This window comes from Haemorhous mexicanus, chromosome 1 (assembly GCF_027477595.1).
Source record: "Haemorhous mexicanus isolate bHaeMex1 chromosome 1, bHaeMex1.pri, whole genome shotgun sequence".
NCBI lineage: Eukaryota > Metazoa > Chordata > Aves > Passeriformes > Fringillidae > Haemorhous > Haemorhous mexicanus.
This window is the reverse complement of record NC_082341.1, coordinates 123,937,152-123,962,070: the sequence shown is the minus strand read 5'-3', so window position 1 is coordinate 123,962,070 and position 24,919 is coordinate 123,937,152. Positions and strand designations below refer to the sequence as shown.

The 24,919-nt window shown below is 36.7% G+C and overlaps 1 protein-coding gene across 13 annotated transcripts in view; it reads right to left on the bottom strand.

Moving 5' to 3' along the window:
- The window catches only part of CSPP1 (centrosome and spindle pole associated protein 1), a 61,962-nt gene that overhangs the window by 21,920 nt on the left and 15,123 nt on the right, over positions 1-24,919 (bottom strand). For 7 of the 13 annotated variants that reach the window (XM_059861676.1, XM_059861668.1, XM_059861685.1 and 4 more), the window contains 12 exons: positions 24,625-24,726; positions 20,789-21,234; positions 16,576-16,677; positions 15,851-15,933; positions 13,260-13,353; positions 12,393-12,450; positions 8,540-8,730; positions 7,583-7,701; positions 6,509-6,587; positions 6,052-6,172; positions 3,919-4,054; positions 1,813-1,959 (listed from right to left, as the gene is read on the bottom strand). In XM_059861676.1, coding sequence (XP_059717659.1) covers positions 1,813-1,959; positions 3,919-4,054; positions 6,052-6,172; positions 6,509-6,587; positions 7,583-7,701; positions 8,540-8,730; positions 12,393-12,450; positions 13,260-13,353; positions 15,851-15,933; positions 16,576-16,677; positions 20,789-21,234; positions 24,625-24,726 — 1,678 coding nt within the window. The remainder of the gene's footprint in view (positions 1-1,812; positions 1,960-3,918; positions 4,055-6,051; positions 6,173-6,508; positions 6,588-7,582; positions 7,702-8,539; positions 8,731-12,392; positions 12,451-13,259; positions 13,354-15,850; positions 15,934-16,575; positions 16,678-20,788; positions 21,235-24,624; positions 24,727-24,919) is intronic. The other 6 variants (XM_059861702.1, XM_059861719.1, XM_059861710.1 and 3 more) reach the window with 5 other exon arrangements.

The window sequence follows — 24,919 nt, the reverse complement described above, 5'->3', positions numbered from 1 at the left end:
TTACACCTCGTAGCTTCACTGCTTGCAATTCCTTTGACTTAGAACATACAGTTATGTTCCTCAGGTTTATTCACTCTTTAAAAACAGAGCATCCTAACAGAACAAATATTTACACAAAATAGCAAAGGATGCTACAAAAACCAAAGCCCTAGACTGGCAAATAAAATTCTAAGCAGTCAGAAATCTGAATTCTGCCAGTATAAAGTGTTTTCTGTACTATAAAGTTTGAAGTGTCAGGTTTCCTTTAGCCCTGAGTTACGACCACGACATAACCATACTGTCCTCAAAGCTCTAGGTAGGATTAATTCAGATACCACACAGAGCAGGTTTTGCAGAACAGATACCCTACAAGAAGCAGAGGAGAAAGAAAGGAAAGTAAAGGAAAAGTCGAGTGGGTATTGTTAACTTTCCAGCTCATGCAGCATGTTCTTCACTCATATCATGTCTGCTCTGAAGGATGGTGCCTCAAAGATGTGCAAGAGCAGTAGTTCCACTGAGCTGAGATGAACATTACATTTCCCTCCATGGTAACACCCAAGTCAGATGAAAGCATAAATAAGACATTAAAGTATTCCCATAGGAATGCACATGTATACTGCTACAGCGTAGCCTTAGGAGCACATGTTCACATAACTTTGAGATTATTTTTCCTTACATGGAAGCAATGCCTGAATCCTTCCAAAAGAGAACTAAATGTACACGGGCTCTTTCATGATGGAGTTACTTCTATATAAAAAAGCAGAATAAATTTTATTTACCACTTAGAATGCATGGGTGCAAGACAGACAGGTTACTATGAAAAGTATCAAGGAAAATGCCTGCTGTGTACCAGCTACTATCCTGCAAGTTCCTCTTTTAACAGGGCAGTGTATCAAAAAAACCCGCACAAGCCAAGTAACCAAATACACCAAACATATACAAAGCCACTCTACTATGTGGCTGATCAAATTCAAGGTGCAAGACTATAAAGTTCCCATCACTGATCTGCACCACCTCCTAATTCCAAAATAATTGATCTAAACAAGAGGCTCTTGGCTGTTTAACATTATTACTTTAACAGCCTTCCTGTTTCACTTCTTACTAAATGGTTAAATATACAACCTGTATATTGTAATACCATGTGATTCTTTATTAAGAAGTGCAACAATTCAAACAAGAAATGGAAAAGTAGCATCTAAGCTGAGTTGAGAAGACCATCACCAATCCTGGCCTTTGCCCATGCTAAACTAGGGACAGGTCTGGAGTAGCACAGTGGTCTCATTTGGATGTCTCACAAAACATAAGAAGATAAAAATGCATTAGTTTCAAAATATGAAAATAAACCAAAGTTCATACAATTTGGAGGCAGTGCACAGGGCTCCATATGTACCCAATTTACCTATCACTTTTAGAACTTGTTAACCTAGTAACTGTACCAATTTCACTTTAACCTCTAACATCATACACCTGAAGACCTCCTTTTATTCCACACTCTCACCTACTACACAGCTGTATTTTAATGTGTCATTTAAAAAGAACACAGACATGTACAAAGATTTGATTAGAAAACACCAGATCTGGAAAACTAATATACTGATCCTGACTCTTCAGGGCTAAAACAGCTTTTTAGTTATCATTACTGACAAGACAGATAAGATTTTAAGAGCACAGAGTGACAGTAATGAAGAAATTTGGGAAAGAAGCATAATACTGACTTCACAGGTGGAGAGCACTAACACTATCATAGGAGTACCAGAAAGAGGTAAAGACTATGGAATTTTGATCACTAAGACTTATGGATAGTTAGAGGAGTAATACAGTATTCTTAAAAACCTGCTATTTTATTTGTAGATGCTTCTGAGTTCTCAGGTCTCGAAGAGGCCAAATTTAGGTCAACAACAGCCCTTTTATCTTCATATGGTCTTGGCTCTGGATTATGATATGCCTCTTCATTTCGCTTGTGCATGACATTCAAGTCCGCTAAAGGAAAGGGGAAATAACTGTTTATAGTGTTTTAATCTCATAAATGTATGTTCACTATAGATTCTCCAAAATACAGGGGGTTTTGACCAGATTCCACTTTTCCTGAGCATATCAGCCATGGGAACAAAAAATTCAGGCAAAGACAAGAACACAGAGGCTAAGGGTGAGATTCTGATAATTAGGTACTATTAACTAACAGATTAAAAGATTCATTTTGTCACTTTTCTTTTGTCAGGAATGATTCTTCACAATAAACCTCCCTTCTCCCCTGCCTCAAAATGCTATTAATTGGAAAGATAAAAAACTCAAAGACAAAATTGACTGTCAAGTCTGTGTTGACAAGCAGATATTTAGAAACCACCATTTCTTCTATCGTCTTAAAGCTGAAAAATACTTTTGAGTTTAGTATTGATATTTTAAGTGCAGAATCTCTCTAATTACCATTGAGGGAAATAAGTGCAATTGAAACACTGAAGCATATTTTGGTCTTCATGTCTTCAGCAATAATCCAGATGCAGATTTCAATATGTAAGCAAAGCAACATTATGCGACGTTTACATCAAAATTTACACGGTGCCTGATCAAAGATGTTAATTTCAGCTGATTTTGAAATGTTACCATACTACACTTAGAAGGCTCATTTCAAAACAAAAAAGCACTGCACAGTTTTCAGATTACCTTTTGAAAGTGTTTCTGATAATTATGAATTACTGTAGTAGAACTTTAAAATCCATGCCTCTCTGTAAAGCAACCTTTGCATATATCAGAGTCACAAAAGCTATTTGCAGACATTTTAAAGAGGATAATAAGACAAGTCATACCACATAAAAAAGACATGTCAGAAAGCATGTCCTGTTTCACAACACTCGACTCATAGCTTATCCATCATGCTGCCAAGCTATGGTGGGAAAAGTATTTTACATATTTAATTCAGGAAAACAGGGTAAGAAGCTTCTTTCTCTTGGTTTCTCATTTACAGATAAACTTCTCAGCAGTTATGTGCAGAGCTCAGGCCACTATGAGACCTCTACATTACCAGTCACACCACTGCTGAAGCCTAGAGGAAGAAGCCAAACACATAAATACAGTGCCTGAAGTCAGACAGTATGAACACCTCTATCTGCCCTGAGGATAAACACAAGCTTGGATCCTTAATACAAGCTTCTAAACTTTTAATTTGGCCACAAAATCTTTAAAAAGCATTTAAGCTTTACTCACTGCTCTCAAAATATACTATTAATTTTGACATATGTTGCTCAGGTACCATACAACTAAAATAAATTACTTTTGTATATAAACTGTTATCCAGTAAATATTTAATGATTTACTAGAAGGGTAGATGAACAACTTGGATCATAGCTATCTTCCAGCTCCCTACTCCCATCTTGTATAAAACAGCTCTTGGAAAAAAGCAAGCCTTATAAAACATTACTGCTGAGTGCTCTTTATATAACCATTTACCAGCAGAGATACTATGGGAAGGATAAATATTCCACTTGGCTTTGTATATTTATATAAACACATTTCCATTTTTTGTATCACAAATAGAGATTTCTAAGCCAAGAAATCATTTAAAAAAAAAAAAAGAAAAAACTAAAAACCTGTTTCCTAGGACATGCTTAAATAAAAATCTTCACAACAGACTTTAGCATATTTGTATTGCAGATGATCCTGACAACTTGTTTTCCTCCTTCTCCCTTTACAACTGCATTGTGTCTCTACTTAAAGTTGACATATCCTGTGTTTCCCTTTTTGTTTGGATTGTACTCTTTGAATGATTTGACAGAAATCAAAATAATAACTCAATTATTCCTGGAGTGCATCTCCTTGAAACAAGTCTTATTGTCAAGGGCTACCAGTGTTACAAAACAAGGAATAATATAGCTGAATTGAGCCCCTACGATAGCAAGTAAACATCAGTCTTGAAAAGACAACCCATAATTTTCACAAACATACTTATCAGATTTCCTTCTGCATCTTTGAGAGGAGCACCACCACCACCTCTTCCCCAGGGATTGTAATTCTTCATTTCTGCTTCTAACTTCTCCTTCTCCTCTCGCTCTTGTCTGCGTCGCTCTTCTCTCTCTCTTATCTAAAAACAATCCAACCAAAGTTAGTTGCACAATAATATCCCATTAAGTAGAAGTTGAAGAAAAAGTTAACAGAGCAAACTGAATGCTCTCATTATCTATTTCCCTCATCTAGAGCAAGAAAATCCAAACAGTTCACTGTCTACGCTGCAGACAGTGCATGGCGTTCTGTTGTGCTTGTCCGGTTGTGCATAATCAGAGAAACATCCTACACATAGAAAACTTCCAAGTTCCAGAAATGTCCACATGTGACATTTGCACTAGATCAAAAGTTCCATATCTTTGGATCTTTGATACAGATGTTTATACTGGCTGCAAATTATAAAGGCAAAATTCTACAATATTATTGCACTTGCTTCTCTCAATCTGGTAGGTTTTGTTTAACCAAAATTTAGACTGGACATGACTCCTAATAATAAATGCCTACACAATTCTATAATTACTCATAAAGTAGTTTTCAGTGGTAGTTCACTATGATCTATGTTGTAACACAAGAATGTTCATATGCTTCGTTCTTCTTTTTCTTCAAATCATTTATGTAATTAAGTCTCCTAATTTATAGAATTTATAAAGTGAACAGCTGTTAAAAAGTCCATCTTTTACTCAAAGCTTTTTAAACATTAACTATTTATTTACTTGAAATATATTAATGTATTTTTCTTAAGTTTATTTCTCATGTGCATTAGAAAAACATTTCATTAGATAAATATAATTAGATAAAACACTATGGGGTGGTGAGGCACTGGAACAGGTTGACCAGAGAAGTTGTGGATGCCCCATGTCTGGAAGTGTTCAAGGCCAGGTTGGATGGGGTGTCACACAGCATGATCTAGTGGAAGGTGTCCATGGCACTGGGGTTGGAACTATATGATTTTTAAGCTCCCTTTTAACCTAGGCCACTCTATGATTCTATAATTTCCCTTTATCAAGTAATCCCAATTCCATAAGAGATATAACGAGTCAACAAAGACCCATCCAGCTCCTTCAACTGTTTATAAAAATCATCAGTCAGGTTTATGTATAGCAAAAAGGATATCCTTATTGCTTTCAACCATAACAACTATGAAAGACTGTATCATGCCACGTTTATTATACCTTTATGTCATATTGTGCAGTCTCTCATATTGCAAGGTAATACTTAGGACTAGAGTGAGAAAATGCCTTCAGAGAAACACATGTACAGTACCTGACACTATTCCTTAGTGGTGATTACATTCTTTATTTGACCTTGGTTGGCAGCCTTTCCTTTATCCCTTATGCACAAACATAATTAGAACTACAGTATTTTTATATGTATTATTTACCTCTACCAAGGAAATACATAAAAAATAAGATAAGAAAACCTTAAGTGCCCCTGAGCTGGGTTCTAGGATAATTTCTGCAAAAGTAACATGTTTCATCAGGGTCAAATACATTTTATAACTATAAACTCCCACACAGTGCGGCAGCAAAAGGCCACTAAAGTGAGTATAGGACTAAGGTGTCTACTGGAACAGGAGATACACTAAACAATTTTTTGTATCAAAATAGAAACTAAAAAGAATTGAGACACCACCTACCAACACACTGGAAATAAACATGAGGCAAACCTTTGAATTAGTGCCCAAATGATCATGAAGAAATTACAGAAATTAAGACTGTTCCTAATAATTAGAGCAATAATGGAATATCAGAGCAATACAAGCCATTCCTTTTAAGATGCAGGTTCTTATTTTATGAAAATAATTATATAAAGATACATGCCTGGAACTAATCTGTTTGCTGTAAGATTCTCAACATTGTCTCTGCCTCTGACAAAAAACTTGAAGAGCTTACTGTCCACCTGAAGAGCTAAAATGAGCTAAAGCAGAGTAAGAGGAAGGAAGTGACGAAAGGAAGGAGAGTTAAAAAGCTTTTTATTTGTAAGCTACATAAAAGTCTTGGAAAGAGTACTATAGTTACAACCATTATATGTCAAAAAATAAAAGAATGGAGAGTTAGAAGCTTTATCACTCAGTACCTGCTGTTGTAATTCCTGTTGATAAGATAATGTTGCCTCTTTGGAAGGCTTTGTTTTTTCTTCAGAATACACTCCTCTGCTTCTTTGTCTGTCTCCTGTATTCCTCTGTCCAATATTACTTCTAAATTGAAAAATCACACATATAAAAGGAAAACATCACAGGGTCCAGAGTGGAGTAAAAATTTTTTTTAAAAATCCCTTCCTGAAGTATTTAAGAGCTGTTGTTTCCCATAGCCTGGCAGTTTATAATCCCAAACATTTTCTTAAATCCATATTAAAATAGCAGTTCACTGAGTTATTCTTTTACTATCTAGACAGAAATCCTCAATTAGAAGTTTAAAGAGTTGTCTTTAACACGTTTTATTTCAAAGGCATATCTGTTCCCAGCAAAATATTACCAACACAAAAAAAATACAGATAAATATACACAAAGAATACAAATATACATAATACTTACACAGGCTGCTCTACTGGAGCTTGGCCTAAAGGAGGATCCAGACTAGGTGTGGGTTGCATTCCCATCATTCCTGTACCATCTGCACAGTCAAAAAACAAAACAAACCATATTTTAAATGTTGAATGCTCGGATATAAATATTTGCCATTATCCAAAAGAACAGAGTTCACCACTCAAACTCTGAGTATAGAACAAACAGAACTCTCAGCTTCTATAACAAACTCAGCTAACCCTTAATGCCCTCTAAAGCAAGAAATACAATGCCAGGGTACAAATCTATTTCTTAAATTGAACTAAATCCCTTTAGATTTTACGAATTACCTCATTAACATATTCTACCTCAAATAACAAAATTAAATTACTCGCTTAATGGTGACACATCCTCATTCTTTCCAAATGTCATTCAAATTAACTAGCAAAAGAGTTATTTTTCTAAGTTTTTTCTCCTTTACTTTACCTTTTCTATGAAAATAGAACAAAAAAATTTTAAAGTATTTCTTTTTTTTTCTCTAAATAATAAAAAAAGAAAACAGATAAAAACGAGCACAACACAATCTAGTCCCTCCCTACACAAATCACAATAGTTTCAATCACGAAATCATCATGAAGCAAAGACAAAAAAGGAGTTCTTAAAATATAAAAGTAGACCACTTCATACAGTATTTTAATATATTTAATGTATTAATAAATATCTTTAAAATATTGATAATTATATCTGAAATTGCAACAACACCTACACATGTAATTAATTATTATTTAAGTGATTTTAGAAAGTAATATTTTAATTATCAATATTATAAAGAAAATTATCGGGGAGGAGTAACAGCAAAAAATCTGAGACTAGCGCTTGTTCAAGGGATGAACAAGATGTCAGGAAGTCACAGCCCTGTTTGTTGCTGGAGAAAATTACTTCATTCAAAAACAGTATTGAATAAAAAGGCTTTTCATTCAACACACATCTTAAAAATGAGTTTAATTTGTTGTTACAAGTTCTACATTGTTCATCATTTAACTAGATTAAAAGTAATCATATGAATCACTCCAACAACCAAGCCACCTAAAATCATCAACTTACAGTATGCAAGAGCAGGATCCAAAGGATTCCTAGCCCCATAAAAGTAATAAGCATCATCATAAGGTGTTTTATAGTTGTCTGTCAAAACTGGTGGTGGAGGCGGTGGCAACGGTGCAAGCCTTAAAGAAAAAAGGGACACAACTCCTTGGTTTGTTGTACAACTGAAAATATATCATCAGAAGAAGTGGGGGGAGGAGAGAAGGAGGGGGAGGGAAAGAGAATGAAGCAGGGATGGGGATAGAAAGAGAATTCATTATGGAAAAATTCTAGATTTAGTTCAGCTGAAGACCTCTCATTAGTGGCATGCAGGAACAAGATGCAATAACTCTCAGCAGGGAATTAACCTTCCCTGAGGGAGTGGTACATGAGCCCAGATTATTCCAGAGATCTAAAGAACACAAAACAAGCACGCCTTCTTTAAGTGGCTCAGCTAATGGTCCTTCCTGGCTACATCAGTGAAGAAAACAAGGCAAGATTGGTCCAAGGGTGAATAGCACCGCACAGCTTCAGCCACGTGCCTGGAGCTCCTTCTCTCCCTGAACAGTTTAGTCACAATCTAAGCACCTGGTGGAAGCTGTCCTTGCCTACAGCACATTTCTGAGTTCAGCCCTGGGAGACCGATTAATTAATGGGAGCCAAACTGGTGCCATACCAGCCTTCTGAAAACATGGACTCTGCAGGGCATGGGCCCAAGCATTCTCACAACATGATTCGATATTACAGACATGGATAATCCAGCCTCCATGGATGCTTTCAAATAAACTATGAGGAAACCGACATTAAAAGTTTATTCCAGTGCAAAGTAGTTAGCTTTCTGTTAATTATCAAAATATTATTTCTACCTTCATCAGTTCCTTGGAGAAGGATCAAGGGTACTACTGAGCTCTACCTCAGCAGTAATAACATGCTAAACAACAATCTTATTTAACATGTAAAATGAACATGATGGTGAAGCACCTGGGAGCTACCATTTCCCCAAGACTGCTGACTAGACCCCTCTGAAAGTCTTTATCACTCTGCGAATCTTCATTCACTGGAGAGGCTGAACGGGCTGGCATTGGAGTCTGGAAAGCCACCCTGGGCCTTTCAGGAGGTACCTTCTCTTCAATAGCTCTTCCTGTGAAGCCAAACTGCTTCAATCTATTTGGCTGAAGGGAAAAAAAAAAAAAAAAAGTAAGAAAAAGAGAGAGGAAAAAAAATCAAAACAAAATAGTTACCTTATTACTAGGAAATAGTCTGAATCTCCATTTAAGTTGGGTTAAACACTTTACTGGATCCCAACTTCTAAATTTCAAATTTCAAATGTTCAAATTTCTAGTAACTGCATTTTTTCCCTCCCAATGATCCTTTTAATACTGGGAATCCAGTATTAAAAGGAAATCCAGGAAGTTTATCAGAGATTTACAAAAAGCAACCTTAGCATTGGTTTCAGGAAGTATATAAATCTAGTTAATGTCCAGAAAAAAGAACATTTCCAGAGGTGTCTGTAGAACAGTTTATCTACAGCTGCCAATTTTCCACAGAGACAGTATTCTCATGCACAGAAAAGTTTCTGAAATCCCTCCCCTCCACCCCAAGACTGAAATAGCTCATAATCAGTAAAAACTAAAATCAAATACACAGTGAGACTTCTTCCAAGAAACATTTCCTTCAATACCATTATTTTACTTTTTGAATTCCTTTGATCTTATTAAATTTTTAAATCACAAAAATTACAAGTTTTTGGAGGGAGTTCTTTTTAAAACAGAAGTAGCAAATGTTTATTAGTAACTGTCAGCCTCAGAAAAAAGTCAAAAGCAACAAGCAAATAATGTGAAGGCATGCAAGTCAGTTTCAGAACTATGCTATCACACCCAGAAAGCCCTGACAGCAACTGCTTTGCATAACTATTCTAATGTTTGCTTAAATAAGGCAATATAATAGAAGAAGGGAAAAAAAATCATACACCGTATAAGTAAAAGAGATTTTGTTCTGAATTTACTGGTCCTAATATTGAAGTTCTTCAACTAACATGCATTTGGAGAAAGTAATACCCGAAACCAGCTACATATTAAATATCTACCAGAAAGCCATATACCCTACAATATGGAGATATTTCAACAAAATATTAAATCTTTACCTCCTCATCATTTAGCTGCAAGACAGTGCATACAAGGCAGTTAGTACTCACCAATCAAGGAATACAGTGTTTAGACACAAACTCTCAAAATCTACTAGACATAAATATTTTCTTACAGTATTTAACTTCAGATTTCTACAAGTGAACACAGAATTGGATAACAGATACTAGCTAAAGCAACTGAATTTTATAAAGCAGTCTACAGACTTTTTGTCTTTTCAAATCCAATGTCTTGAGCTGCAGAACACTTAAAACAGCCTTCCTCACTAACAACTTTAATATGAAAGCATTCCCAAAGTGCCCCAGATTTCAGCTCTACCACTGATTTCAGATATGACTTCATTACTCAGTTCATCCTGGGGATTGTTTCAGTCTAAACAAGCAGCACATACAACAGTCTACATTTATAGATTCTTAATCAGGCATTGCTATTTAACCAACCTGTAATTAATCAAGAAATGCACCTAATTAGGATCTCTCCCTGAGAGGCAATTTAAGGCTAACAGTGACTGATGCCTAATGAATGTAGCAATTCAACTTAATTGAAGGCTTTCAGCTAAATTAGTGCTTTTAAAACACTATGCATGCTGTGTACTTGCTCTAGATAGAATTTGGTTCCTATAACAGGCACTCTGCAGACTCTGACTGAGATGTGTATGGTATATTGAGTGCTGCAGCACAGCATGCTTCCGCATAGTCAGCTTTGATTGCACAGAACTGTTTACACTGACCTTGCAGCCTGCTGAGCCAGAAGAGCCAGCATCCTCTGCTCAGTTCTGCCTCCTCCCCTGCCTGCCTCCCAGCTGTACCCTCTATTCCTCTCCCTTTCACCACGTGAATTCCTGATCAGCCAGTTGACCCTTCTATACCAACTAAAGCAGCAAAAAAGATTCAGATTTTTGCTAGATAACCGAGCTGAATGAGTTTGAAACAGGGACCAAACAAGCATGACAGACACTTTGTGTGGTGAAGGCAGGAACATGCAACCAGACAGGTGTTTTCCCTCCCCATTTAGGAGTAAGAATTTTGATTCAGCTTCATTGCTTGTCTGTGTGCATTCTCAGTCTCCTGTCTCCCAAGTTTCATGGAAAGAAAGAAATGGTTTCACAGATTATTCAGAGCTGGAAGGGACCCACAAGGATCTGATTAATAGCATGTTACAGCTAGTTATTCATCCATCTTCATTTTCTAGCAAAGAGGACCTTCTTTCCCCTCTACTGAACCCTCCAAAAATGGCACAAGTTTCAGTCTGTGTCAAAGCATTCCCAAAAAAGAGCACTGGTGATAATTTAAACCAGTAACCAGTTAACTTAATAACCAGTCTATTCTTGCTTGAAAGTTACCACCCTACATCCTAAACAGCACATCTCCACCATATCCAACCTGCAATGGCTTTGGATACACAGCAAGTAGATGGAAATCACACAAGTTCTGTCAGTCTCTGCAACACTATCAGTCTCCTAATAACGCTACTAGTACTGACAACCTCCTCCTGGATGCATGCTAATCAAAATTCTTCATGTAATCATCACTTTACTAAGGAATTGGAGACAGCAGTAAGTTTGCATTAAGTCTTACAAATAACACAATACCAAACAACTTGCTTTGTACCAAATCCTATAAAAATGTCCATAATCCTAAACAGTATATTGGATCACTTTAAAAAACCCCAAATTTTAAATTAAAAACTGTTATAATGAGATCAACTCATCTGCAAAATAACCTTTTTTTTTTTAATGGTGAGAAAGCTTTCTGCAGCATACTTTGCATTCCCAAAGAAAGGTTACTACTGTGTGCATTTAAGAGGCTACCACTGGACACTAAGTAATTCTTTCTATGATACCCACTGTTGGTGAGTATCAAATTTCTATTTGGACACAGCAAAAGAAAATGCTCAATAATTTCCATGAAAATATTTTCCTCTGACTTATAGCTCGTGCTGCTTTTGGCTGGGGAAGAGTTAATTTTTTCAACAATGAAGGATGTGGGGGGGTGGGGCTGTGTTTTGTATTTGTGCTGAACATGGGGTTGATAATATAGAGGTGTTTTTTTTTATTGCTGAGCAGGGCTTACACAGAGCCAAGGCCTTTTCTACTTCTTCTGCTGCCACACTGCTGAGGAGCCTGGGTGTGGCTGGGGGACTGGGAGGAGACACAGCTGGGACAGGCAACCCCAACTGACCAAAGGGATATTCCAGACCATAGGACATCATACTCACTACATAAAGTGGGGGGAAGAAGGAGGAAGGTGAGGATGTTTGGAGGGATGGTTTGTCTTCCCAAGACGTGTGATGACTGAACACCTGCCTGTCCATGGGTAGCTCTGAATTAATTCCTTGTTTTGTTTTGCTGGTGTGAGCAGCTTTTGCTTTCCCTGTTAAACTGTCTTCATCCCAACCCTTGAGTTTTCCAGCTTTTACTCTTCCTATTCTTTCTGTCCCCAGTCCCACTGGTGGGGAAGTGAGCAAGCAGCTGCTCATGAGGCTTGGCTGCTGGCTGGGGTTAAACTATGACACAGCCTCATCATCCTGAGCTGAGCTTCAGTTTTGTTGTACACTGATGCCCTGTTAAATAGACATTTATCATTTTATAGAAACTCCACAGAGTTATGTGACTAAGCAACCACAGTGTGTATGTGAAAAAAAAAAAAAAGAATAGGCTATATAGATGAAAGAAAATCCAAATTTCTTGCCTCCTTTTCTGGGTCTTGAACTCCAGAGGCAGCAACTGAGAGCTCAAGTTCCTTCTCACTGTTTTTGTAAAAAAAAAAAAGAATCAAATCAGAAAGCAATAACAACTATATTAACTATATTAATTCTTTCATTTCACCTAGTTAAAACCCAACTACCATAAAAGGAGAAACCACCACAATTCTTTTTCACTACAACTTTTCAAGACATTCCTAAAAAATTTGTCTTTATTCACATTCAAGAAGTTAATATGAAACACATTGAAATGAGTGATTTAAAAGTGCAGCAATAAAAACCGAAATTTTGAAATTTCTGGGCTCAGGCTTGTTCTGCATGTACAATTTTTGTCACAATGAGACTGTTAATAGTAACCAATTTTTAAGTCCTTCTCTAATATCGCTGTGTGTTTTTATGTATCTAGACTATAACTCAGTAGATAGTGACTAATAGGTAAAGAAGAATTAATATTTTATTGTTCTGCATAAGCCAGATGATCAAATACTTTAAAAATGAGAGGTTACTTTCCAAAATTGGAGGGCAAAAACAAAATCATTTTCAACTTTGCCAACTACTTAGGAAATCCTGTACCAGCAAAAAAGATAACTTTGGTTAAAGCTTCCTTACCCTTAAGAAACTAAAAAATCATTTGTAAAAATGAAAATGTATCTGGGTTTTCTTCATTCCACTGAAAGCTTGTGAATATGTTCATTAAAAACTAAAGCTCTCATGACAACGAGTTTAATTAAATGCAATATTACTCAGCTGCCTGGAATCCCTTAGTTATGAAATTGCTTCTTACCACACTGAATTAATGGAATGCCTTTAGATTTCAGCCATTATCTTTTAAAAAGACAGTAACTTGCCATTACCGTCTCTTATTCCGCTGTTGCTCAGCCATCTGTTGCATTAGTTCTTGCCTGTATTTCTCCTTTCTCCTCTGAAGAAGTTCTCGGTCCTGACCACCTAATGGAAATGACCACACATTTGTGTAAATGTTCCACAAAGTACACTAAAGGAACTGGACAAAAACATTGCATTTTGGCCAATTTACAAACTGAAACACAGCAGACCATACAAACACTGTATATCTACTGACTGAAAAAAAAAATTATATCTAATTTTAAGAGACAATTTTTTTGGAGTATGATGATCAAAACTACTAAAATTTTCAATAGTATTTTCATTACTATTTTCCTGTTTTGGTAAGAAAATATAAATTTTCCTAATTTATAGGAAAAGGAAACTATAAATTTCAAAGCTATTTGGTACAACAGCAATTAAAAAAAGTAACTTAATTTTTTTTTTTTATCTAAAGTTCACCGAAGGAAGATACACTACAGCACTCCAAAATTATGAGGTACTGCTCTGCATAAAACTGAACATTAAAACTGAAGGGAGTCAAACCCATGGGGAGGAAAGCAAATTGCTCCACTTTTAGGATGGTTCCCATGACTACTAAGAATTAGCAAAGTACCGACAGATGTGTGTATGTAAAAGGAAATGGTGATAACAGCTCACATATATTTTAAGGAACACAAAAAACTTTTAGTTTGTGGTGGTTCCCCCACAATAAGTGCAGAGATCTTCTCTTATTTTAAAAACGAACTCCCAAAAACATCAGCAGCACCTTCTGTATTGTATGACTATCAGCCACAAAGACTCTTAACATACTCTGTACACAAACTGGCTGGACTTCTCATGAAGCAGACCTGAATAATAAAAAGAAGGAAGCTGGAAAGAAACTAAAACAAAATCCAAATAAGCAACAGCAACAAAACCTCACGCATGACTCACTGACTTTTTTATTTAACTATTTTGCTGGGACTACAGAGTGACCAGGATGTGCAAGATAACCTCAGGTTTTGTGAGAGTCTGAAATCACTTCCCATTCTAAAAAAATTCAAGTTTTAATTTACCTAATCTTTACACAACATAGTTCACAATACTCTTCCAACCAGGACTGCTAGGAGTACAAATTCACACCTTTGTGTCCTCAAGTTACTTCAAATGAGATGACTGGGCAGACCAGAAAGTGATCCCTATGACACCACTGGTTTAATGTTGCCTTTAAAGAATTCCAAAAAACTGACCTGCTACATATAGCTTTGAAGATCAGATCAATTCAAATGAAAAAATTAACAGAAATTATTCTGACAACTGTTAATCTATTTTGCCATAATTCCAAGCTAGCCTTCAAAAGATCCCATCTGAAGAACTACTGAAGTTCTTTTATTCTTGCCTTACAGTTTCCTGAACTCAGCTAAGAATGCTATGTTCTCACCAGTATATCTCTCTATTACACTCAATACTAGTGTTTCCTACTAAATTTTCTGGCTATAGGAGAGATAACCAGAATTATTTTTCACAGTAGCATTTCTCATATTTCTGCAATTAAAATTCACTGTAAAGCTGTGTCTCTAACAATACAGGGGTTAAAATTTCTCCCATACTTGATTTTGGAAAAATAATTTAATCACTTATCTGGGCCTTAAAATGTTAATGAACTCCAAGTAGAAACTTGGGCACTTCAAAATTAATTATTAAGTAAAAAATTAATTAGTAAGTTACATTAAGGGAGAAAAGGAGTATGTTTTGCTTTATTTTCTCTATGTAAATAACAGTTATTTACCAGTCTTGGAGACAACTAGCCAAAGGAAAAACAAATGCTCATTTTTCTAGTTTTTAACTATTCACATGGAAAAATAACATATTGTCTTAGATTGCATGGTAATGTGTGTATTCTATTTGCCACCTGTTAGCGGTGGGCCAGTTATCTTCTGTTAATTGGGCAGTTTTCTTGATGTCTTCCACAAACCAATCCTCCCTCCAGGAGATATCTTCTGTTAATGGGCCACTGAGAGTCACTGCATGACTGATAAAAATCACAGCATCCCACTGTGAGAGGTGCCGCCCAGAGGGAGGAGCCAAGCATTCCAACCTGGATATAATCTGAGATTTTGGGACACCAGGACAGCCTTTCCACAGCATTCCCAGAGGAGCAGCTGCCTTTTCCACTGGATTTCCAGAGAAAGACCAGGCCCATCTACACCACCACTGGATCTTCAGAGGAAAACTATACCCTTCTACAGGATCACTGCTTCAAGAGAACCACACCTGACACTCCAGGAGGACTGCAGCCACCATTCCAATTGGACTGCTACCAACACCCTGACCAACAGGGTGTCAGGTCATATTCTGACTCTGTCAGTGTTGTTTTGTGTTAGTGCATTGTTTATTTTATTTTCTTCCCTAATAAAGAAATGTTATTCCTGCTCCCATATCTTTGCCTGAGAGCCTGCCTTAATTTCAAATTTATAACAATTTGGAGGGAGGGTGTTTACATTTTCCAGCTCAGGGAAGGCTCCTTCCTTCCTTAGCAGACACCTGTCTTTCCAAACCAAGACACATATGCAAAAAAAGTCTAACTCAGTGAGGTTATTAGTGAGGTTTTTATACATACCAAGAACAAGGCCTGTTGCATATCTCATTTCACCTGCAGACTTGGCCAGTTCACTGGCTGAAGAGCTAATCTGTATCTGATTTCTGGCAAAGACAAAAAAGAAAATGGAGTGATCAAACTCAAGAATTTCCTACACAGCCTGTGGGGAACTATGACAGACTCACTTGCATCACTATGTGACACATTTGTGACAAACAGTTTTCCTACAATCCAAAGAAATATCCCAAGCAAAAGAAGAAACTGCTTGGCAAAAAGGCACTTTTCACAATTCCCATTTGCCTGTGGTTACTGAAGTCATCAGAAAAACTGACTCAGTTGAGCACTTCACCCAGGCTGACAGACTGAATGGTGCCAGTCAAGAGTTTATGTAAGGACTTTACAAGTGTTCTGCTTCTGCCTCACCCTCTTAGATCATTTCAGGGTGTGCAAAACCAAGACAAGAGGAAGAAAAGAAATTTTAAAACTACTATGAAAACAGGATTCCACAGTATTTGACCCAATAAAAGTCATCAGTTGGAGAATAAGTGCTCTATTAATTCAAAAAGAAAACTGGCATGCAAGCTTCAATGCCCATTTTCAGAGAAAACATGTCTTGTTATACTATATTCTAGCTGCAGGAAAAACTATCAGGCATTTCAGACAATGTTTTGGGATTTGAAGTCAACATTTTCATCTCACTATGATTTTGCAGTGCAATTATCAGAGAAGTACACGATATACCACACCTAGAATCTCCAGCTCTTGAGAACGGCCGCACACGTGCTCTCTCCTTTAATTCATCTTCATAATCTGCAGGTACATCTCTTACCATTCCATTCAGATAGGGCCTTAAAGAAATAAAACATACTCAGCTATGCTTGCCCAGAAACAGCCAATCTGAAATGGAAGGTTCAGCAGTTTTGTGCAAATGCATTTGCTGCCTGAATGCACACTAGACAGCAGAACCAGCCCTGAAAATATCACAAAATATTCTAGAAATAATTCATTTTGCTTGCACTGTCAGGGCAGCTCTCTGTCTGGAATGTGAATTCCCGAGCCTGCTTTCCTGCAGCCCTTACCTAATGAGCCTGGTTAAGAGTTTTGAAAGCTAAAGGGCTTTTGACACTCACACCACATTAACTGAAACAGATCTTGCTGCTCCTAATCCCCAGGAGCCAGCAAAGTCTTCAACAGGTTTTGGCACACAGCTATTGGCTAAGTCTGGTGAAACAGCCAATTCAGATATGAAAAGCTGCTTCAATGACAATCTACACTTCACACCTGATAGACTTTAAAAGAGTGAGGTGACTTTTGTTCAAGGCAAAAGACTGGCAACACCATGAATACAAAAATTCAGGAGCTAAAATTTGAGTCATCTACATAAGAAGTGAAATCATTTGATAGAAACTTAAAAGTAACTTCAGAGATGCCAAATATTGTATAGACACAAGAGACCTGTTCCTGAAAAGATCTGGGGTAGGCAAATTTATAAACTTTTCTTGACTTGCAAAATAACGGCTCTATAATGAGGACTTCAAGTTATCATGACAAAATAGGGCAAAAATAGGTATTCAATGAAAAACAAAGTACTCAACAAATGCTATCAAAGTTATACTTTTTCCAGAGCTGGAAAGAGCCATGGACTTTCTATTACACAAACAAACAAAACAAAAACAAAACAAAAAAAAACAAAACCAAAACTAGGTAAACATGGGGAAAAAACCTCATTCTTTTACATAAAAAGAAACACAGCTCTGTCAATCTCTAATTTAAATAGAAGCCAATAATCAAAGGCAAAAGGATGCAAGCAGGTTATTAAACATTGATCTGGCATCTTAGCAACCCACCAGAACAAGATGAAAGAACATTTATCCTCTTGTCATAAAATGGTCTTTCACTATCAAGTTCATCTTTATGACAACAATCAATCTACTCCTTACAAGGCTGGTCACATAAGACTGAAACACAGCCAGGAAATAGAAAGCCAAGTCTCCAGCGTAATAAAAGGATGTAGGAAGGAAGCAAAAAACAAACCTTGGAATTTAAGAGGCAAGCTTTTTTTGTAAAAAGTAGCCAGCTTAGCAGGGCAGGCCCAGACATGTTGACCAAATTCGATCAAGAAGCTGCTGTCTCCTGTTTACAGGACAGACCTGAAAGCTGGGGATGGACTAAAGCATTCCACTGCTAAGAACTAAAACATTTTGCAATTCTTCTCACTTCCTAGTCACCATTTCTGTTTGTTGAAATATGTCACAGACCTTGTGTCTCCATCAAAACAAAAACCCTTCTGAAAAGCCCTGTTATGAACATCTGCCTCTCCAAATTAATAAACCTGATATAAAACCTAAGAACTTAAGTAGAGCAAATAAAAATATGCCTCTTTTTTAATTTAGTTTCCATCATGAATCAAGTGTGTTTGGGAAAAGTTGACTTTGCCTGAAATGTAGAAAAAAAATGCTAACTCTTCAGAAGCTGAGCTGTCACTAACAGATAAGTTCCTCCTTGAAGAGACTGAATTTACTTCATAGGAGGTTAAGTGCAATTCCTTTCAAAGGAGAAGTACTAGATTAATAAACACATTTAATAAAGAAACACTGAACATTAATTTTCAATAATAATTCATTAGTAGAAAATATACACAAAAACACCCAAACAATCTTGTTCAGGGAATTCAGGTAATGATCCAGCAGCTTCTTTTAAGAAGACGCTCCAAGTCTGTCAACAGCAAAGATAAGACTGTCTTCTCTATTCTCTTTTAAAAGAAAACTGGAGATAAAGCAGTTTCAGAGGTCTCTCCAAATAACTCACGGATTGCCTGGTGATATATTAGTCACAGATATTTATAAGCACCATCCATGATTTCTGCAATAACTAAAAACTAGTCTACTAATATTGAACATGATGTCTACTGTTAGTTCAAACACCATACTTGCTGATATTTTATTTATATAAAAAAATATATTCTGTATACATTCTTTGTGAAACAAAGTAAACCCTCAAACATTACCAAATGGTTACTTTTATTTAAATAATAGACTGTGTGTCCAACTGCATTAGACAGTGGCAAACAGCTACCTAATAAAAAGAGGACACTCGACCCTCTGAGTATTTACTAACAAAGAATTAAATACTGCTGTTAGTTTCAAAAATATTTTAATTGAATTTGTTAGACACCAAGTTAAGCTTCTAGTTATTTTTCTTTCTGAAAAGGTATAGGACAAGTCCACTCTATCCTGAAACCTCATTTGCTCATTTCTATCAGTAATACACTACAGAATGGAACAAATTTTGAATTCTGCAGCCTCTTCTCTGAATCTCAGCAGAAAACAGGTAACCTTGTTCCTCTCATCTGTTTAACCACTGTTTCCATTTGCTAGTCTTTTTCAGAAACACTGAATGAATAAAAACATGCTTTTTAGAAGCACACCAGAACACACAGTCTGAAACTTAGCAATAACACATTTATTAGAGTCTGCTTCTCCCAACTACTTTCAGACATTTCATTTTTTCCACAGACTTACTTCCTTTACAATTACTTTTTTTAAAGGCTGAGAAAGAATATCAAGAGCTATTTTTGGAGAAAAATTATTTTAACTCTCTTGGCATTTGAAACTGGAAAAGAAACAGGAGTTCATTGAATTCAGAAAATGCTTTTCTAGTAGAAGAGCATTTCCCCTCCCCCCGTTATTAAGTTGCATAGTATCCAGAAAATTATCCCTGTAAACAATGACTCAAAAGATCACTTAAACCATCCACCAACAACTAACAACAACACATAATAGTAATATTCAACACTGTTGAGAATGGTACAATTTGTCTTTGTTTTCCTAGAAGTGTTAATTCTAGAAAAAAGAAAAAGTGTTTATTTTGCCTTGCAAAAGAAGAACACTGGTGGTTCCTTCACTGAAGCAATTGCAGGAAAATAATTCTGGCAAAAGGCTTAACACAAATAAAAATAACTACAACACTCATGTTCCCAAGACCTGGAAAGGGAACAAATTAACACTTTTAAAATAACATTTGAACATTTATTTACAATAAATGTACTGCTTTATTTAGCTGTATAAACAAATTTCAAGTTTGGTGCTGTTTCACACCACAAGCCATCTGGTTTGAAAAGCAACCAGTTCTTGCAATGGAATACCTAAATGTGGCCAGAATGTCAAACCCTGGATGACTAGGAAGGCTATACTTTTTTTTTTTTTTTTTGAGTAAACTAGAAGACAAAGATTAACAATTTATGTCAAAGTCACCCAACTGATGTATCAGTTAACACAGTAAAGACTATGTAACACTGAACAGTACACAGTATCAGTTTTCTCCCTGAATGATTTATATAAGAAACCCTCTTTTGTTTGGTTTAGGCTTTCATAAATGCTTATTCAAACTGTGTAGTTATTACAGAGATTAGCACCTATTAAAACCATCAGGATTTGGTTCAACTACACAGATGTTTGAAGCCTGTCATTTAGCAAGACATGGATTCAAAGAGAGGATTTTTAAAAAGATAGACTTTACACATAGTCACACGTTCCAAAAATTGAAGTTCAAACCAATTTTGGAATCTGAACTGAACACTGACTTGCTGTAACTATTACAGACTAAGGAAACAGAGGTAACATTGGGTTCTCAGTGCAGGGGTTTGCTTTCAAATATATTTTCTGGCAAACCACTCTTCATAAAAATGAAATGTGGACTGCTGCTTCTGGGGTAATTTCTCTAGTATCCTTGGTCTGCTATGATATATAAAATGCCTCTTAATATATGCATAGTCTTAGGGACTGATCTAATTCTTTAACACTTTTTCTATAGATTATTGCAAGAGTCCTTTTTGTAAGTACAAAACTAAGTACAACAATCCTGCTCTCACATGGGAATCTTCCCTAATACTTAAAGCAAGTAAACCACGGCCATCAGCAAGCGCTACAGAAATAAAGAAGAAAATGGAATTAAGAATACCTTTCAGCATAAAAACCCCGGGGAGTTTTTCTGTCATAGGTGCTTTCAGATCTAAATCTAGGGTCCACTTCTGCATTTGTCTCGGGATCATAGTCCACTCTGTAGTATCTTCTACCAAAATCACCATCTTCATCAATTTTGTGATGCTTCCTAGTAGGAATTATAGATTGGCTAGCAAATCCATGATGTCTTTGATTGGGAACATACAAATCCTCATCAAATCTTTTATTTAATAGTCGACTTCTCAATTCAACCTCATCATTTAACCTGTGGTACCTGTCTTCCTGCAGCCATCTCTTACTTAGCAACTCTTCACGACCTTCTGTGGAAGTAAAAGCATCCTTCTTGGGAGGTTCTGCACCTGTATCACAGGGCTGGACTTCTGTATGTAATTCTGGCTGGAGCCTGGTAACAGCAATAGGTGTTTTATTCCTGCGCATCTCATTCTGTTTAATGGAAACAATATTGAGAGTTTAATATAAAGAAATCATATTGAGTAAAAACTTAGTTTTGTATTTCTTCAAATAAACTCAAAACAAGAAGAAAGGTAAAAGGTGAGCAAGGAAAATACTTCAAGAAGTGCTTAAAATCTAGGGTCTTACTCATTTTTCTTGGAGAAAAAAAATGTAGTCTTCCTTTTATCTAATGTCTTTCAGAGGAATGGCTATCAATACTAGACAGATCTTTTTTGAACTCCAATCTGACCTTCAGTTTTTGAGGTGAAAGAATCAAAAAAACCATTTCAAACTTTACTTCATCAAGAGACTAGGTTTCTTCATTCTATCCAGATTCAGGCAAGTCTGTAATACTTCTTACCTCCGAGCACAGCCTTTTAATCTGAGCATTTCTTTAATCAATTTCTCTACTCCTCAGGAAATGTCATTATGAGAACGGATAGTTAAGCAGATAAAAAAACAACCCTATGACACTCTGGACTAGTGTTCAATACACAGTCCTTACAAAAACAATGGTTTTGCATAAACCCTGTGGTATTTCTATGTACTAATCTTTGATCTAATCTTTCCAGTATAAAATGAAGACAACACTAACTCATACTTAACAATATTTAATGAAAAATAAATTAAGGATGTAAATGACACCAAACTGGGAAGAAGGATCAATATATAGAGGATATGGCTGCCACTCAGAAGGGTCTTGACAAACTGGAGAAACATGCTGACAAAAAGCTCAAGAAAATCAACAAATGCTAAGGCAAACCTCTGCATCTGAGACAGAACAGTGCCAGGCACCAGGACAGGCTGGGCACTGAGCACCTAGAGAAGAGCTCTGCAGAAAAAGGCCTGGGTTAGTCGTGGGCAAGGAGCTGAGCATGAGGCAGCAAAGCATGCTTGCAGTGGTGACTGCCAACCACACCCTGCACCCTGGGCAGCAGTATCTGTGCAGATCAAGGCAAGTGATCCTTCTCTGCTCAGTATTTTTCTAGTATTTAGGTTCTGGTGTAGTGTGCCCAGTTTCTGCCTCCCCTCCCCACAGACAGTGATGACCTGGAGAAAGTGCAGAGGGCGGCTACTGAGATGGTATTTGAGCTGTTAAAGGAGAAGCTGACAGAGCTGGGTTCATTCAGCCTGGAAAAGATTAAGGAGGGTGTGGAGGAAGTAGTAATTACAGTCCCCGTGTAAAAGGTGGTTACAGAGCAGAGATACCAGTATTCATGGTTTTCAAAGAACCAACAGCCACAGTTGCAGCAAAGGAAAATTACAATGGGATACAGAGGGACAGAAGTTCAGATCAAGCAGTTAAAGCACTAGAACGAGTTGCCCAGAGGACTGTGGATTCTCCATCCTTTCAAAACTCCACCAAACAAAGCCTGACCAACCTAATCTAAACTGTGAAGATAACACTACTCAGAGCAGGATATGACTATCTAAACTGTTGGATCAAATTTTGGATATCACATATATAATTTGACTCTCACTCCAAGTTAAATACCCCTCAGAGATGGCATAACCCAAACAAATCCTAACCATTTTTTTTTCTGCTTTCTCATTTCTGATAGTAAAATTGTTTCTACACCAGAATAATAAAAATGCAACTTAAAGGTCCAAGTGGATGACAAATAAAGCAAAAGGAAAAACCCTTGATAGATTTCATTAGGTAAGTCAGCTTAGGAAATCTAAGTGCCCAAACATGTAGAAAAATTTTAGAGATTTTGTTTTTACTCAGTTGCACAAAAATAAGCTACACTTTTGCCATTATTTCCTAGGGATCACTGCTGTGTAGCACTTCAAACCTTGAAGAAGGAAGTAAGAATGAGATATTGAATTCCAACACCTGAAGGAAGCCTGAATACTGTCTTATAGATGCCTTCACAAATAAAAACAGTTTTCAACTATATGAAACACAAGTGCACTTGAAGGAAAAGATGTTTCTCATGAGAAAACAATCTTTCCAGAGATAGACAAGAAATATTCTTCTAGACAGAAATTACAAATACAGGGGGATTTGCACTTACCAACTGTTGTAAGGAAGACAATAAACTTCCAGCTGTTTTGGGTACAAATACAAGGTCTTTTATAGAATGACCTAGCTTTCACACGACTGTATGCTTTAGAATTTTCATATTAAAAAGAAGTGGAAGGACTTCTTAAACCTTTCTTCTAAATCTTCTAAAAACTTTCACTAGATGAGAGTCCCAAATTATTACAGTCCATCACTAAACAAAAATATTTTAAAAAGGAAATTTACCTATTCTAGACAAAATTTTAAAGTTAAGACGACTTTATAGATCAATCTCTTGCTTCCAGATTACTAAAACAAAGGGTCTCACAACAATATTAATCAGACCTAAAAATCCCACTGGCTGTTGCACTAGTTTTGGTTGGGATGAATTTCTTCACAGTAGCTGGTATGAGGCTACGTTTTAGATTTGTGCTGAAAACAGTAGTGATAAGACAGGGATAATTTAATTCCTACTGAATAGCACTAACACAGTGTCAAGGGCTTTTCTGCTTCTTACACTGCCCCACCTGCAAGGAGGCTGCAGGTACATGGGAAGTTGGGAAGGGACTCAACCAGGATAGGTGATTCCAACTGACCAAAGGGATATTCCACTCTACAGGGGGTCATGCTCACTATAGAGGAAGGGGGATGTTCTGAGTATGGCATTTGTCTTGCCAAGTCACAATTGCACGTGACAGAGCCCAGTTCTCCTGAGAATGGCTTTTCACCTGCCTGCCCAGGGGAAACGAATAAATTCCTTGGTTTGCTTTGCTTTGCTTGCGTGAGCAGCTTTTAATTTACCTATTAAACTGTCTTTAACTCAACCAACTCCATTTCTCACTTTCACTCTTCTGATTTTCTCCTCTTTCCAACAGAGGGGGGTGTGTATGTGTTCCTAGCTGCTTACTGCCATACAAATCAAAGGCCTCAGCTCAGAACTGGACTAGACCATGTCTAGATCACTTTCAGCAGTAAAGACTTCTTGATTTTTATTTACAAATGTACAGCTCCATATTCCCTATGGCTGCTACACTTGCCTGGCTTTTTACATGACAGAGGAAAAAAGCATCGACAAACAAAAGCTAAGGAGCACTATGTGGAGTTCAGTATTTTGTTCAAGTAGATAGCTTTTCTGGATATCACTTTTATCATCAAAAACAACCCAGGGATTTGCTTCAGACACACAGAACAATGAAAGCATCCTTCTACCAGACAGACATGATGGAAGCAGGAACCAGAAGCTGCACCATGTGAGCTGTAACCAGGACTTGCTTAGATGCATTAATAAAAATGCAGCCTAATTGAACAACATTATTTGTGTATTTTGTCTGACTTTGTATGTCTGAGTCAATGATAAGACTATAAAATTGTATTACCTCTCTGTTTTTCTTCCCTAATTTCCTTAGCCTTTCATTCCATTCTTCTTTATCCCTGAGATACTGATTGTACTCCTTGTTTCTTTCAAGTCGTAATCTCTCCTAAAATTGAAAAGGGCATCATAATTTTGCATTTTAAGTAGCTTTTAACTTCATAGAACTGCAGTACTAAATGAATAAATGCAAACTGTGTGTTTGCCCTCCCCCCACCCCTTCACATTCTTTGTGATGTACAAGAAAGGCTTGAATTTCTTTGAAGCATAGCACTTTCTCTTAATCTGAAAGATTTTTCTCT